This window comes from Armigeres subalbatus, chromosome 3 (assembly GCF_024139115.2).
Source record: "Armigeres subalbatus isolate Guangzhou_Male chromosome 3, GZ_Asu_2, whole genome shotgun sequence".
NCBI classification, from domain to species: domain Eukaryota; kingdom Metazoa; phylum Arthropoda; class Insecta; order Diptera; family Culicidae; genus Armigeres; species Armigeres subalbatus.
The window spans coordinates 246414752-246433409 of record NC_085141.1 but is presented as its reverse complement, the minus strand read 5'-3'; the positions used below and the strand labels follow the sequence as shown (position 1 = coordinate 246433409).

The following is an 18658-nucleotide window of genomic DNA, read 5'->3' as shown; positions in this document are numbered from 1 at the left end:
TGGCTTATAAGTTATAACGAACGGTGGATGGAAAGAGCTAACTCCGGTTCTCGGCTCACTCCCGTACAAGTACTCACGACCAGTTTAGACCACAAATTTACTTAGTGAAAGATTCCTTCCACTTGAAATGTTTCATGTTCGGGGCGCTTGATAAGTGCGCGCAAGGCAAATAACATGCAATGAGTCAGCATTTGTTGTTTTTTCTTCAACTCTAATTATACCTTGCCAATCGAAAACGGAATCGAAACTGTAGATAGACAAATGCTACAGAAACGACAATTATTATAGCTGACTAATGGGTCTAATGTACATATTTTGGCAACGATCCGATAGACACGCGTTGATAGTGTCCAGTTGCGTGATTGGATTGTTTTCAATGTTGTCGATAAAGGAACATGTTGGTCAGGGGTTATCGAACTGAGACCCATAGACCGTACGAGTGTCTTAAAATATGAATTGCAGATTGATTCATTTATTGGAAATAATGAATCGTGAGTTCATTTGAGATAGAAAAAAGGATTTTGATTACTTTGAAGAGCCTTTGAAGATGTTGATAAATGGATTGAATGGGTAGAAAAAAATCATAAAAAATGAAATGTATTTGAATTATTTAATTTTAAGTTTTGATTATTTTAATTTTAAGGTAACTTTAAGTTACCCAGAGACGAGCCAGCCTATGGCTGCAAGTCTCTTTAATAAAGATTAAAAAAAAGAAATAAAGGATAAAGGAATGGTGAACCAAGTTTCAAGTGACGGGTTCGATTCCCGGTCTCAATGATGGGGATCAATTCAATCATCAGTTGGCAGCGAATGCTCATATAAAACGATTGTAGAAGTGCAGCTGCCAGCTATAAGCTAATTGCCAAGCTTATTCTTTAGCTTGCAAAAATCCTGGAAGAAGTATACATCGATGATACAGAAGTATGCATGACGATTACCAAAAATAAGATTGATTTCAATGTTGATGACACTGCTATACAAAATCACTTAGAAATTATGCTTTTAAGGTTTTAAAGACGCACAACTGTCATTTTTATTATATCACGCATGCTGCGACGCAGCAAAGCTAAATCAACAAAAATGACAGTTGTGCGCCGCCTCTGAATCGAGTGGTGTGCCCCCGAAAACGCGAGCACTTTGGAACTTGGATTCCGTCAGGAGTGACCTTAAAAGTCAAACAACAATGGACTCTTCGTGTTCTTAATACTATAGTTTGGTTTTTAATGTCTGCTGGTTGAGAAACACTGTTTCTCATATCATATTCCAAGTTCTTTCATGATTGCGTTTTAATTCACATAAAGTATCAAGTGTTATCATATAGAACAATAATTGGCAAGTTTCATCACTTTTTCCAGTTAAAACGCACGTGATGTGTTGATAGATAGAGACTCGAGTATATTTGCGGTGGATAATCGATTGCGGCTTCTTCATATTTACTCGGTTTATCCAAGCTTTAAGCAAATATGTGGATTCAATGGAATCAAATACTGAAAGGCGATTTTAGTCCAACAATATAGAATGTAGTTTTAGTGGATTTTCAGAATTTTCTTCATTTCTTTAATTGGAATTTGTCTTTTTCCGAATTTCTTACTCTTCACTTCGTCATTTGTTTACTGCCTAATCGTATTTTTTATCAGCGCCTCCTTCCGCTGCTCCACGAGGGCTCCCTAGCCGGCGTTGACACTGACACCTACACTAAGCCGGTGCTCTCGAAGATGATGGACACAATATGACGACGTTACACTCTGCCTTCATTGCCGCCACACCGCCGGACAAATGCACTTTCAGTGGGTCAATGTCTGCTGCGGTGGTAGGTTACGATCAAGGTGCCGGTGGTCATCATTGTCGTCGTCGTCGTCGTGCACATTTTCCGTCCTTCCTCAGCGACTATAGCAGGAATAGCATCATTCATATGCCGATCAATGCCACGAACGCCGCGCGATGGTGGGGTGAAAGATGAGATTGGGAATGGAATCAGCTGTTCGGCTGGACGGCAGTACATGGTTGCAGCAACTGATGTAATGACATCAGCTTGATTCGGTTCGGCGCGGTGTGATCACGTAGTTCGGTAATGATACTTTCTGCGGTAGAAAGTCATCGATGAGCGGTACCGCGACGATGATGACGAGCCTAGTTCGATGAGGAGGAAGTGGGAAACTACGCAAACGGTGCTCGTAAAACTATCTTTTGTTGATTTTGTCGTAATCGACTGATTAAGCTTTGTGTTGTGCTTTCTCTAATCATGCCGAGGTAGAGTGTTTGGTTACTGCATATTGGCAATCTGTGTGCGCGCGGTGAACAAAGTGTGGAAAGAAGTGATTGGAATTTTGCGTTCGTATCATATCGTAGGGGTATGCGGTATTGGAATATTGGAACAAAAAGCCACAGACTTCCCAAACACAAATAAGTGAATTAATTTTTAATTAAATATCATACCGTGATATCCCGATGTCATCACCCCCTAGTGAATTTTGGGGTGATAAAATAGGAAATGTGATAAAATACGAAAAAAATATTCTCAATTTTTTAATTTGTTTCACAAATATGAATCAGTTTATGCATTGGGAAGCCAAAATACGTGAACGAAACCCATAATTTATTGTCGATAAGGTTTACAAAATTCTTAAGAAGTAACAAGAAATGATTTATAATAAATAACCGGTGGTGAAAGTTATTTCATGAAAACCTTTGTTGTTTGCGGTATTATTTACGAAAATGAAAAGAACGACTAAAATTTTCGAAGGTTTTTGAGGTGACAGTATTGAGTCGAAAACGTAAAGAATCGAATCGAATCGAAAACGTGCTAAAATCGGGACGTTTTTGCAGCTTCTCCTTCTGACACGCGCTCGTGATTTTGCTACCGACGGCAACATTCTGCTGCCGCCAAGCGATTATAATTTGCACTTTAAACAAAATTCGTCTCGGTTAAACATTTGCTTCCACAAAATTGTGATCCTGAGAATCGATCTTTTTTCAAAACCCACCAAATCACAAACTGCAACAAAACCAAATAAATATCTTGAGAAAATTTCACTTGGCTGCCACTGATGTCATCCATGCGAATAAATATTTGTAGCATCTCCCTTCGACGCGCCTCTCTCTCGTGATTCTGCTACGGACGGCAACTTTCTTGCGTCGCAAAGCGGTTAATTTGCACTTTGACCAAAATTCTTCACACAACAACCTTGCCTTGCATAAAATGGTGGTCCTGAAAATAACCAATTTTTTGGTCTGCAATAAAACCAGATCTAGAACCATGCAAGAAAATTTCACTGGAGTGCCGCTGACGCCGACGATAGTCACTTGATAGTTTGCCGCTTAACCGCTACAGATGCAGAAACCACCCCCTTCGATGCTAGGGCCAACGATTTATATCCCCGATTTATAAAAAATGACAAGTCAATAACTTTTGAAGCAGTTTTCCAGCCGTACAAGGATTATGTCGTCCATTAAGACACTGTTGGACTGGCTCAAAAGACATTTACTACTCTAATAGATACTCTCTCCCATTATCTCTTTCCTAATCATATAGATTTTTTTTGACGTAGAATTACGTCTTTCGGTAAGATAGGGGGGTCATTCCAAAGCTTCAAATTTGGGACCGTCACGAAAAGAGGTCAGGAAGTAAGAGCCAGTAACTCAGCCGTTATTCAACGGATTCTGTAGATTTTGGTATGAATCGATTAGCTAACTTTCTAAGATTTCATATAACTATTGTAAACAATCGATTCTATACATTCAATTATTGAAAATCCAATTTTGACAGGTAGTGTTCAAATTTCACTTTTACAGTAAATTGCCTACATTTCGGCTACATATATCCATTCACTATCCATTATCGAACTACACGTAGTTCTACGTTCAATTTGCGGTCGTGTCTTCAATAAAACTTTCTACTTTTTAATCTTTCGTTTATTTAGGAGGCTCAATTGCCGAATCATATAGATTGATCTGTACGATGTCATTCTTGTCTTTATGTTCAGAAGGTATGAAGTATGCGCTCCTTGAATTACTTTGTTTGCCTAAGTTATTGGTTCATCCTGTGTCAATACTATCAAACACATGTAAGTTATGTCTTGTAAAAAGTGGAAACTATTCGTGCATTTAGTCTATTTCATTGTTATTCCTTTGTCAAGGTATTACTATTATTATGTTATAATAAGTAGCTTGATCGTTTCCAAACTAACTGTCATTATCTATCATGTAATAATGATCAGTTATGAGTCAGCTATATGATTCACTTTTCGGTGGCAAAGTAAAGCTTCATCACGCCTATTCCCTACTATTAGTAAAAATTATCGAGAATATAGCTGTCATAAGATTGTTCATATATCATCATTATAATGTGTGATATTTTTTATTATTGCTCTTCGAAGTGAGGCGTAACAAAATAAAACTGGCACCACGTTCCTAGTTTTGAAAAAACTTCTACTCAGTCGATTCCCTACGAATGTCTTGAATACTTTGTTTTTCAATAAATGCCTAGCTAAGCTAGCTAAATGTAGGCGTGGCTACGACTCATCGTCACAGGGAACGCATCAGAAAAGCATTGCAGAAAAGAAGAGAACTCACATCATTATCACTGATGAAAAAGGCCTCTGCCTGACTGCACTACCATTCAAGGCTCCAAGACACGAGATCCGTTGGATCACATGCAAATGCCGTAAATTAGTGCGTCAATGCCAGATATGTAACGCGGCACCAAACAAAAATAGCCAACATGTGATACCACCACGACAGGATATGTCTTTGGTTGCCATATCAGTGCTAATGGCGTAAGCCGACCCACCGCGGTAAGGTAACATATCCGAGGGGAAGGAATTTTAGATTCTGATTTGACACCCAGTATCCTCGGGTAAGACGATGTCCAACGTCAAAATCTTATACAATAAATGATTGTCTTCAAATTGAGATAATATAGGTGATATTTTGCTTGGATTTTCTTAAACGAAAAAATCAGAGAATAATGAAAAGAATTTAAAATAATTCTTGTTTTTATCTTGTGCCATGTTTTAAGTAAATATTTTTTGGGATATTTTCAAGACATAAACGGGAGAATTTTTGGAATTTCACGGGAGAAATCTGAGGAACTTCCCCACAACATTCGCTAAGTTTTCACGGGAACTAGTTTTGAGAATTCTTTGGAATTTTCAAGGGAAGCTCTTTAGAGCTCGCGAGGAAAATTAATAGCGAAAAAATCTTCAAAATGTCTACGAGAAATTGATCCAAATTTCTACAGGAGAATGTTCAGAATATCCACGGAAAGTTATTTTTTTAATTTACTGTTTAAAAACAAAATCTGCGGAATATGCGCGAGAAACTTTAAGGAGTTTCCACGGAAAACTGCATGTGTTTTTTTATTTCTACACGGAGAAAAATATGTTGTAATCAATCGGATTCTGCAACAATAACAATATATATATTATTCATACAACCACAAATAGGATTGAATCATCCATTTGCGATAGTTAACTTTTATTTCTTGAATTACACCAACATACTAGACACGGTCTTATATATTTGTTTTGACAGTCTTATATATTTGTTTATTTGTATATAATTGTTAAATTTTTTATATAATTTGACACTCCCGTATATATTTGTTTTACCCATGCTTTCCAGCTATTGCTGTTATATAATCAGGCATCGTAATGCTCGTAATCGTAATGCGTGAGCAGAGGTTGCTCACGCAGATTTTCATCGAAAAATCATTTTGCGAGAAAGAAAAAAGGCCTGATAAGAGATAGCTAATTATCTTCACTGTCAGAGTCGCGAAAAGTTGATTTGCTCATTTTCTCACTTTTTTTTTATTTTTTTCGTGCCTTCACCAATGTAAACAAGAGTAGTCTTTATGGAAAAAATTATCTATCATGATTTTTTTTCACCATATAAGTGAGGCGTAAAAATGATGAGACGAAAAAAAATTCATCAAGTTGGCACGGTTTGCGTTTATTTTTCAGGCCTGCTCTAGAGAAAAAAGGAGCAAGTGAAAGATGTGTCACGCACGCCACATACTGCAAAAAAAGATTATCCTTCGGCCCGAAAATCGCTTGTTTTCGTCTCACCGAAACGAAAAGTACGAACCCTAATACATCAGAACAACAATATTCATAATTGTTTTTACTTATGAAATTGTTGCAAAACTACTTTATCGACAATCTGATGACATCAACAAAAGAGGAAAAAGTGACTACAACAGAATCGAACTATTATTTTAAGAAAATTATTTTGAGCTTTTTTTGTCATAAGACGAGTTTGTACAATCCCATTTAATTCCACCACTTAATCGAATCACTTAAAAAGAATCGAACTAGCTACATGGCGAGTGCGAGCCATCCACCTTATCTCTGCTTCTTGCTTACTACGTATAGACAGAATAATTTATTATTGTTCCAGTTATTCAATGCAGGATTGAGAAAAAAAAACAATAAAGTTCGTTTAATAAAGCAGTGAATTTCCACTAAACCTTTTCAGAAATTTTTCAAATTAAATATTAAAGTTAAATATTCAATTATTAAATTTTTACGAAAAGCTTTTTGTTTTTCGGAATTTTTAACGAATTTCTTTGAATTTTTACTCGAAATTCTTTGTTTTGCTCATAGGAAATTCTTCCAAAATGCTTCGAAAAATTACTAAAAAATGGAAAAGGTTCGTTTAGCCGAAATTCATTCGGCGACAAGACATTTCGGGCAAAATAGGTATAAATGAATAACGGGTTCATCAAAAATTTTATTTGGCCAAAGCGACAATCGGCCGAAAAAGTCGTTGTCCCAAACAGGTTGTTTGGCCGAAATAGTCGTTTGGCCTAATAAGTCAACAGGCTGAAAATGCAGTTTGATCGTAATGGTCATTTGATAAAAAGGCCCATCTGGCCCAATGGATCATACGACTAGATGGCCTTTCATACAGATGGCCATTTCGGCCAAAGGACCTTTTCGGCAAACGGAATTTTTTGACCTTTTGGCCAAACGATTTTTTGGCCGTTTATCTATTTCGGCTAAAGATCATTTTCGGCCAGATGAGTCTCAAAATTTATTCTGCCGAACACTTTCCTGTCGTTTAGTCGAAAGTTATTCGGCGAAAAGCCATTTGTTTGAATGCCGCTTGGCCAAAAACACGATATGCTTTTAGAGATGGCTTTTCAGTCTTGACAAAATCAAAACACTGTTATTTCATCTTGTCCGACATTTCGGTCCGTTTGGGACCTTCTTCAGAGACTCTAATAGTATTTATCCAATCTTTGTTAAAACATTATCATTAAAGCTTTTTACCTTTCTCGTACAACAAAGTACCGAAAGGCTATCATTTCACTCCAAGAACGAACTTTGTATAGAAGACCCGGAGACCCATAGTGTTAAATACCAATCGACTCTGCTCAACGAACTGAGAACATGTCTGGCTGTCCGTGTGTATGTATGTGTGTATGTGTGTGTATGTATGGGCCCTCCTTAGCCGTGTGGTAAGACGCGCGGCTACAAAGCAAGACCATGCTGAGGGTGGCTGGGTTCGATTCCCGGTGCCGGTCTAGGCAATTTTCGGATTGGAAATTGTCTCGACTTCTCTGGGCAGAAAAGTATCATCGTGTTAGCCTCATGATATACGAATGCAAAAATGGTAACCTGGCTTAGAAACCTCGCAGTTAATAACTGTGGAAGTGATTAATAAATACTAAGCTGCGAGGCGGCAATATCCCAGTATGGGATGTAATGCCAATAAGAAGAAGAAGATGTATTATTCTTGGAACTTGCACAAATTGCTTCGCAGAACTCGGACAATTTGTTTCGTAGTACACGAAGAGATTACTTCTCTGAACTTGCATTATTTGTTTCTTAAAATTCGGACAATTTGTTTCTCGAAATTTAAACTGTTTCTATCCAGAAACTTGGACAATTTGCTTCTAAGAAAACTCGACAAAGTCGCATCTTGGAACTCGGACTGTTTGCTTCTTGGATCTCGGACAATTTGTTTCACTTAACTCGGAAAATTTGCTTTTCGGAACTCGAACAATTTGCATCCCGGAACTTAGACAATTAGCCTCTTGGAACTCGGAAATTTGCTTCACATACCTTGGAACTTGGAAAATTTGCTAAACTTGGAACTGACACAATTTGTAGCTCGGAATTTGGACAATTTGCTTCTTGGAAGTCGAGAGATTTACCTGAACTTCTGCTTCTTTGAACAATCTGTTTCTTTGAACACGGAAAATTTGCTTCTCAGAGCTTGGACAACAGCTCCTTGGAACTAGGATAAATTGCTTCAAGAAACTCTGAGAATTTGGCTCTTAGAACTCGGACAATTTGCTGCACATATCTCGGAACTTGGAACTCACACAATTTTTAACTCGGAACTCGGACAATTAGCTTACTGGAACTCGAAAAATTCGCTTTAGGTACTCAGACAATTTGTTTCACATACCTCGGATCTTGGAACTGCTTAACTTGGAACTCACACAACTTGTAACAAGTTGGATAATTAGTTTCTCGGAAGTCAGGAAATTTTCTGGAACTCGGGCAAACTATTTCTTGGAACACGAAAAAATTGGTTCTCAGAGTTCGAACAATTTGCTCCGTTGAACTAAAACAAATTGCTTCAAGAAACTCTGAGAACTTGTTTCTTGGAACTCGGACAATTTGCTTCACATATCTCGGAACTTGGGGAGTTTTCTTAACTTGAAACTCTTACAATTTGTAACTTGAATCATGGACAATTAGCATCCCAGAACTCTGTTTTTATACAGAGATATTTTTCCTGGGATTCCAGATATAATCCCTCGGGCAGCCAAAACATAAACAAGAGAATTCTGTTTGTAAGATACAAACAGTTCCGTTCGGAAGCCTTAAAAGGAATCCGCTCGGAAGTTCAAATGGGGTTTGTTTAGGAGCCCAAAAGGTTTTCGTTCGAAAATCTAAATATATTTCGCTCGGATGCACAAAATTATTTCATTTAGGAGCCATAAAGGACTTCGCTTAGTAGATTCAGCTCGGAAGTTCGAAAAGATTCCTTCCGGAGGCCCAGAACGGACGGACATTTTTTTTGTAATCGAATAGAATTATTTGTGCTTATGAACGGAATCCTTTTGAGCTTCTGAACGGATTGGTTTGAGCTTTACAATGGAGTTGTTTTGGGATTGCAAACGGAATGCTTTTCCGAAATCCTTTGTTTCGTTATCCCGGAAGAAATCGTTTTGGGCTTCAATACGAAATCTTTTGGGGCTTCTGAACGGAATAATTTTGGACTTCCGAACGAAATCAAAATGTCATAAACATTTATACAGATACTCATTGAATTATTTTTCATTGCCTACAATTGCATGAATATGTGTCTTGTGCGAAAAATGAAATGCAACTAATATGATTCAACCAAATTAAAAAAAAAATTGCGAAGATGAAGGGCTTTGTGGCCGACTACTTGTCATGAACAATAATAATGTATGTAACAAAAATGATAAAATAAATGAAATTAAAGTCGTTAAAAGAAGCGAAAAGCGATCTTATCAGTTCGTTTCTTATTAATATTTTTGGTGCGTTTCTTGTTGCACGTACGGCTTAATGAAAAGGTTACGATTACCTGGGAAGTGAAATCAGCGAAAAAAAAAACAAAACGTAAAACGCGTAGTGGGGGGAAAATTTTCGCGTTAACTGTTTACCATGCAACACATTTTTTAAATCAGTTTCTGATTTATCGACAAATAAGTCAAATGGCGTTCATTGCGATGTGCTCAAAATATTCTTCAGAATGTGATTCTCGAATTACTCACTGTGACTGGTTAGTAAGATGCGCGGCCACAAAGGAAGGTCATGCTGCATGTGGCTGGATTTGAGTCCCGGTCCGGTCTAGGCAATTTTCTCATCATCCCGTGGCATAAAAGTATCATCATGTTAGCCTCATGATATATGTATGCAAAAATGGTAACATGGCTTAGAAACCTCGCAGTTGCGAGGCGGCAATGTCCCACTGAGGGATGTAATGCAAAGAAGAAGAAGAAGAAGAAAACTTGCTCTTATTAAAAGTTAATGAAAATAAAAAATATATAGATAAATAGAATAATGTATTTCCATACATTGAAAATCAATTTCATCAGGAAACCAATAAGTTCTCCGAGAGCTGACACAGCTTCCGTTGCGAGAGTCGAACTTGTCGACGATCTACCACAAAAAAAGCATGTGCTGACTTCTTATTACGGCCCAACTTAATTTCTAGCTTGCTTCTGCATAAAACACGGGGAGAAATACGAGAAGAACAAGAAGATCAGATTAGTCAGTCGTCATTAGGCAGCCGTGATGAGGCGCATCCCCCAAAAACCGTAGGGACTGCGGTTACGGCGACTGACGAGGGTTTGGTGGAGGGGCTGGGAATCGAACCCATGGCCATTCGCTTATAAGGCGAACGTGTAGTAAACTACGCTACGGGACCCCCTCAATTCATTTTCGCTTCTTGGGTTTATTATGCTAAACCGTCGTTGGGGCCGGGGGTGACAATGGGTCAAATGGGGGTAAGAATGGGTCACTGTTTCAACTACTTAGAATGCTTGTAGAGTAGATTGAATGTATCTGAGGGCAAGAAGACTAAAATATAAGAGACTTTTTTGAACGATTATGTTATCCGACCTACAGGCCGCCGGTGAGAGCGATGATCCATTCTCACCCCCGATGGCGGCAATTGTTTTAATTCTATCAATATTTTAACAGTTAGTGATATTTTCCATTCAATCATTTTTTGGTAAAAAGAGAACAAGAGTACCGCATACCCTTACAAACTGTTGATTGGACTAGTGACCGCTGGATGGTGCTGCCGATGGTTGTGATTCTCATTCACTGATAACGATGAACTATATGGGGCTTCAAGCGAGAAGATCATCTCGATTTCAAATTACTAAATCATTTACTCGACAGATGTTGACGACGGAGCGTGTACTAAATCAGTGATCCCTGGACATATCAAGTGAATTAGTGTAATTATACTCCGGCGCACAAGCCGAATAACCATCTGAAACGAAATGGACTGATTGCTGTGATAGTTGAACCGTGCTATGCTTAATTTAACAGTCCAGTGGTGATCATCGTACCGAGTAGTGCAAGAATATAAACCACCAATCAGCACTAAAGTCAAGGTGCTCGATCGTTAACTCGCGTTAGTGCTTCGGCGAGTGCTCCTACAAATCCGATCAAATGGCTTACCTATCGGATGTTGACCTTGCGACATTGCATCGATCACGACTGGAAGAACGTAACCACTACAAGTTGTCCTCCTGGTGGCAGAAATCGGCGACCATCGATGGTTCCCTCGGTCACGGTCAGCACCACCAGCATGGCCCGGCCACGCCTTCGTCGGCGCAAATATCCGCTCAATCCCGTTCGGCCACTTCGGATGACATAATCAACAACAACAACACCAATGGCCGCGAACTTGAATCGACTCGTTCGACTACGATGACTGCAAGACAAACTTCGCAGCAAAAGAGCCCTACCGGTGGCGGCAGCTGCAGTACCAGTACCTGTGAAACAAACACTTCCACGACGTACCTTGGAGACCCTCGACGGGTGGTGACGTCAGGTCATCCACTGCACCATCGGGCCGGTGCCGGCAGGCACCAGTCCAATGTGCATGTGATCAAACACCGCAACCGGAATAGCCAGAGTAGTTCGGCCGTCAGCAGTAGGAGTTATTCCACCGCCACGATCGAACATGCGAGCATCATCAATAATGGTGGCAAAAGTGGGGCCAGCAGTAGCAGCAGCATTAGCAGCGGCAGCAATTCATACAAACATGTTGAATGGAGCGATGACGACTATCTCAACGACGATGGGTACTTCTCGTCTGAGACGCGCCGCAGGAGATCCGGCACGTGGCCGTAAGTGTTTGCTCTTTTGTTTACAATATTGTTGAATTTCTGTTCTGAATGGTTCTAGTGGTTGAATGGTTAAGAACCGTTATCTTATTTGCGAAATTATATGTCCGTGAATGTACCTGAAGCATATTTCAATACGTGACTTTGCAGATATTTTTTGCAAGTAATTACACTGCTCATGATAATGGCGATCATATCCTTCTACTTCTTCAACATGCATCGCATCTCTCAAACAACATTGCCACCTTGCACTTATGTGTTCATAAAGTATTCCTACAGTTATTGAGTGTAAGGATTCTAAGCCAAGCTTGTTTCATTCATTCGTATACCACATGGCTTTGTGAATGATTCCAATCCAGCTACCACCATCCTGCTTTGTGATTTTGTACGTAATGCACAGGGAAGTTAAGGTGAAGCCTTCCGAAGTCCAAAACTAAATGCACTCGTATTTTCAAGGGCACCCCATTAAAAACGGAAGCCAAGCACAATTGTCAGTTTTATTATTTCACGACGCGAAGTATAATGCTTATGATCATAAATTAGTTTTTCTCTGGTACTGGTTCAGATTATGCACAAAAGGTTCCTTTTTAATATAGGTTCGATTACTACACTATTTGGACAAACCCTGAGCGTAAATATTATACTCAGAATAAAGTAATTATAGTGACAACATCTTATGAAATCAGTAGGTGAGATAAGGAGTGATATTTTTGGTAAAATTTGAGTTGAATAAAGCGAAGCTATTCTAAAAATTGCTTCAATATATTTTTTTTCGCTGATTATAACAAACTTACTTATGGATCCTGTACATCTCCGTTGGTGCAAAGGGCCGACTTGAAAGATCTCCATCCTGGGCGTTGTCCAGCTATCGCTTTAACCTGTCGCCAGGTTAGATTTCGGTCGACTTCTTTTATTTCTTGATTGAGGCTTCGAAGCCATGAGCCTCTGGGTCTGCCTCTGCTGCGATGTCCCGCTGGGTTCCAGTCTAATGCTTGTTTACAGATTTCGTTTCGGCCCCTACGTAGAGCGTGGGCGACCCAGCCCCACTTCCGATTCCGAATTTCTGTTGCTATCGGCCTCTGGTGACAACGACGATGGAGCTCGTTGTTTGAGATCCAGTTGTGAATTATATACCGCAGGCATCTGCTAATGGACAACTGCAGCCGTTGAGTGTTCTCAACTGATACACACTATTATAACAAACGTGTTCAAATAATTATTTTTTCTTACTGCTTCTAACCCATATAAAGCAATGATTTTGAACTTTCAATTTTCAAATCGTGTTGCTTTTAGATTATTTATATAACTTACAGAAAATGCATAAAATAACACGCAGAATTATCACCCGAGAGTTCAATGTTAAAAAAGTAAACAAATTATTGGCCTTTTTCTTGCCACAGTGTTGCAAGTTTTTTTTTAACTCGAAAACGAACTTTTGACGTATTTGCATTGAATTTCAAGAGTTAAACTGGTTAAACTTAAATAATCATTTCACTCGGTATAACAAATTGAGGCAAATGTGTATAAGAAAAATTTCACATATGCAGCTTTTCGTATTAACGGCTCAACTGTACTGCGCATAATTAAATATTGATAGTATTTACACGATGGAGAAGACTTTGACGTACCTTCGGACATCAAAGGCAAACGAATCATCAATCGTGATAATGGATCGAGCAGAGATTATTGTGCCGTGTGATCTTTGTTTTAAAACTGTGTTATAAGCTCGATTAGGGCATTTTTCCATCTGTTGATTCAGTTAGGTAACGTAAATACCGCGATTATGAATATGTGGTGTGATTTAAAGCATTGGTACTGGTTCGATGCGGTTTGAAACGAGTTTAGTAAGACGCTTTGATGTGTTGTATTTTGACAACAGGCGTTCGATAGTGTGCAGAATGCAAAGTCTTCCCGTTTTTTTGCATCTCACCATGACGTTGCAGCTGAAATAAAACAAAATGTTTATGTTTTGATTTTCTCTTTATCAGTGGGTATATACATTTTACACATTTATGATTTTTGACTTGAATGCCAATTGTTTTTATTCTTGCATAAGTCCTCAATATTTTACTTCGCAAAATCTATTAAAAGAGGAACCATACGTAATAAGAATGTGTTTTTTAGAAGGTGTCTAATGAGGGAGATCACGATTTACGTGGGAAATATACATTATAAGTATTCGTACACTCCTGAAAGGAAAGGGAAAATATATCCAAACCAGTACTGGAGAAGATCATGATCGTCATGAAATTAAAATGTTTAAATAATTTTAAGAGATATAAAGAACTACTGGATAAATAAATTATATTCGTTTGATCCGCAGAGTTGGGAGTGGTAATAAACAGAAAAATAAAGCAGATATCGCACGGTTTCATGCTTTGAAAGGGCAGATATGTAGACATCGCGTGACATCTCTATATAAACTATTGAAAATGACACAAAAGCTTCGTATTTTGCCTGCTTCATTTACGAACAACAATTTTTGACATCTCGATAGCAACTTGCACCAAACCTACATACTGAACACTGTAAAATGTTTCCTTCATACTAAGAAGAACAACTTCATTTGCAACTCATTTTATCGTCGCTTGATTATTGAAAAAGTTTAACTAATTGGTTGATAACTAGAAATTTAATCCCCAATAACTGGAACAAAAATGGTATTTTTCCATTTATTACCATGGAAACATTTGATGGACAAATAATCATAGTGATAAAAATCTCTAGGAAAGTTCTATTAAAAGTGGAGAAAACTAGGGGTATGTGATATCACACTTATTCATGTGGAAATGAAATGAAATGAAATATGATACAGATATGTTCCGATTTTATCACGTTCCGATTTTGTCACGCTCTGATTTTGTCACGCTCCGATTTCGTCAACAAAATTAGTCCGTTTCTATCGATCACTTTTTTTAGAGGTTTCGCTTTTAAAATAAAATAACTTGGTTTAGTTTTTGGCCAAATGTGTATAGTGCTAGGGCGGTAATAAAGCCGTACCTAACAAGAGAGGATTCTCTTCATCGACTTCCCCTTAAAAATTTCCTAAGCTGAGATATATATGTTCAAAAATATCATAAACATAAACATAAATTGATCGTGTTTTGAATAAACCTAAACTATTTCAAGGTCTCCAAAACGCTCTGGAGTTCAGAACATGTAATATACACGATCAACCAAGCCCTGAACGACGTATTCATGCATCATTGAACCTCCCAGCAGGTCTATTGAGCCGATAGTATTTCACTCATTATTTTCACAAGCTACTACAGGCCTTTTCGGTTCTTCAAAACGTCCTGGAGCTCAGAACATGTTATCTAGTTGATCAACCAAGTCCTGAACGATGTACTTGTGTATCGCTAAACATCCCAGCAGGTCCGTCGAGTCGATATAATGGTTCTTATTACTTTTACAAGCTGGAGTTTCGAACATGCGATCTACCCGATCAACCAAGTCCTAAATGATATATCCGTGCATCACTAAACATTCAAGCAGTTCCATCGAGCTGGTAGGATATCACTCTATTCTCGTGCTTAGTATCATAGGGGCGTAACTTTTACCTTCGATTTCATTGTTTGGGACGATAAAGGATACTTGCAGATTGCACCAGAAGCAACATTCATGATTGTAGCTTTGAAATAAGTTGAGTTAATAACGAAAGAAAAATCGATTAAGAAAATCGATCAGTACAGTTTTATCCCAAAGATCCTAAGCGCGATAATTCTTTTACAAGCTACCCTCCATGAGTTGATGTTCTAAGACTCGACATCGAATCTTTGAAACAAATGATGCCGTACTATAACATTTTCATGGTTACTTTAATAGTACTTTTGAACAATTTTGGAAGAAACTTCTGTTCCACATCTCGATATCGACTGTATTACATCTCTTCAAAACGTCATGGATATCAGATTACTTCAATACCAAATTTTCAAAACGACTTGGATTTATCCAATGATCCAACCTTTGAATGATGTTATTTATTTATTTATTTATTTATTTATTGACCAAAATTTCGTAACCTAAGACTGACAGTCTTTTTTATGTTACATTGATTATTACTAGTAGAATAAGCGCTTTTATTTTTTTTGGTTTTGCTGATATTTTTACTATTTTACTTATTAAATGAATATAATTCCTATTATTTGAAATGCTGCATGCAACCTCTTTTAAATGCCGTGAAAGATATTTCTTTTGATAAACTATTAGGCAATGTGTTCCAGTGAATTACACCTCGAACGAAAAATGAGTTCCCATACTTAGACGTGCGGTGTCGCGGCAAAACGAATTTTCTAAATCGATTGCTTCTAGAAATTTGTAGTTTTTCATATAAATAATCTGGTTGCTTTGTACTCTGTAGACCATGCAGAAATAAACAAGAACGAAGTTTACTGAAGTTTTCAAATCGACACCCAATTAGCAAATGCTGAAGGTGAGAAACGCTTGAAAACCTGTTCAAATTAAAGACATAACGTACACATGTATTAAGAGCAACTCTAAGCTTATTGAAAGAAAACCAAGAAAGTTCATCTAGTAAAAAGTCACACGCCATAAAATGTGGAAGTATAAGACTTTTAAACAATTTTGTTTTAATATCGGTTCTCAGAAAACATGCTGTTCCATAAAGTGAACGCAAACTAGCGAAAATTTTTCCACATTGCGACAACGCAAATTTATCCCATTCAAAATTGGATTGAATATGTATACCCAAACTTGCAGCATTTTGAACATATTCAATAGGTTCTTGATTTAAAAATAGAAGTGGTTTTAGTGTTTCATGAAAAGAACATTTGCTTATAAATATAGCTTTTGTTTTCTTTGAATTGAGCGCTAGCATGTTACTAGAAGACCATTCATGAATTCTTTGTAGATCTCCATTGATATTCCTTGATATTTCCATGGCACTAGTATTTAAGCAATCGTAATATAGTTGGGCATCATCTGCAAATAAATGAATTTTACCGTTTCGAACTGCATCGGTTAAGTCATTATATACAAAGAGAATAGAAGCGGTCCCAAAATCGAGCCCTGAGGTACTCCTGATAAAATCGGTGAAAAATTGGAGTAAGTGCCATTGTAAAAAACTGTCTGAGCTCGAGATGTTAAATATGATTTCACTAAATTTACTGCTTGCTCCGAAAAATTAAATTTTGTTTTTAGTTTGTTACACATAACACAGTGTGACACTGTGTCGAAAGCCTTTGAAAAATCCAGTAGAATGAGAATTACAGGACGACCATTATCAAGAACTATTCCAATATCGTCTATTATTTTAAGCATCGCTGTTTTGGTACTGTGTTTTGAACGGTAACCAGATTGAACTTTATTTAGAAGATTATTTCTCTCTACGTACCCACGCATATCTTTTTGAACGATTTTTTCGAACATTTTAGACAGTGCACACAATATGCTGATAGGCCGCAGATTATCCAACGAGTTACAATTCTGCTTCTTTTTTATAGGTAAAACTTTCGATAGTTTCCATTTATCAGGATAAACGCTTGTAGTAATTATTGAATTGAATAGATGTGTTATAGGTTTAATCAGTATGGGGGAAATATTTTTCAAAAATTGAATTGGAATCCTATCCAGTCCTACTGCATTCGATTTGATAGAATACATAGCATGAACAACATCAGTTTCATTGATATGGTTGAAGTAAAAGGAATCCTCATTTATTCTATGATCGACAGTTGAATGATTCACAATAGTACTGTTAGAGGAAAAGTTATCACAAAAAAAGTTATTAATTTCATCAGCAGTGAAATTGTTAATTACAGGAGTTTCTGTTTTTCCAATTCCAATACTTTTTATGTTTTGCCACAACTGTTTTGACGGAAGTTTATGGTTGCTTTTTCTCATAGTGGCGTTGTTTGGCAGTTCTTATCCGAGTATTAATACGATTTCTAGCTATTTTGAACGCCAAATGGTCGGATTGAATGTTACTTGATTTCCATCTTTTAAATAATAAATCCCTGTTAACAATTGCTCTACATATAGATGAGTCAAACCAAGGATTCACTTTCTTATCAGCCGATATAGTGCGAATCGGAACAAAAGAGTCTAAGAGACTAATCAACACTGAGTCCAAAAAATTTAGTAAATAATTAGAGTCAATATTTCGATAATAGTCAATCCAGTCAATTGAATTGAAAGCACTTACTAATGGATCAATTTCGATCGATTTATAATCATGAAACTCAATGATCTTTGGCAAGCAAATTGTATTAAAGTCAAGAGACGCAAATAGTAGATCATGATTGGAAAACACAGGAGCTTCAATTCGATTAAATCTTAGAACTTTTGAAGGATCATTTGTAAGTAATAAGTCCAGTTGTGATCGTTGTGATGAATCATTCGTATGAAAAAATGTTGGTTCGCTTCCCACACATTGTAGTGATTGTGAGAACAATACATTTTGAAGCTTCTCCGATTTCGATGTTTTGACTAACATATTAGTATTGAAATCTCCTAACAGAAAAACTTGTTCATAAATAAAACCGAAAGACTATAGTAAATATTCTTATGATGTTCGTGCAGTCAACTTCTGGAGGGTATAAACTACTGTCAATAAGATTTTTCCTTTTGGCAAAAACAGTTCAACAGCAATAAATTCAGTAATTATAGATCCGATCTGGTTGTTTGACTTAGGAATAAAATTGTAGGCTAAATCTTTTTAATATATAGCAATAAGCCTCCTCCTAGACGACCTACCCTGTTATGTCTTACTGACTCATATCCTGCAATAGCCATGATAGAGTCATCAATTTTATCGTTCAACCATGTCTCACATACACATATTACATCGAC

The 18658-nt window shown here is 37.4% G+C and overlaps 1 protein-coding gene across 1 annotated transcript in view; it reads left to right on the top strand.

Moving 5' to 3' along the window:
* The window catches only part of LOC134223166 (NAD kinase-like), a 107367-nt gene that overhangs the window by 36526 nt on the left and 52183 nt on the right, over positions 1-18658 (top strand). Inside the window, exon 2 of the mRNA XM_062702303.1 lies at positions 10893-11851. Coding sequence (XP_062558287.1) covers positions 11169-11851 — 683 coding nt within the window. The 5' untranslated portion in view covers positions 10893-11168. The remainder of the gene's footprint in view (positions 1-10892; positions 11852-18658) is intronic.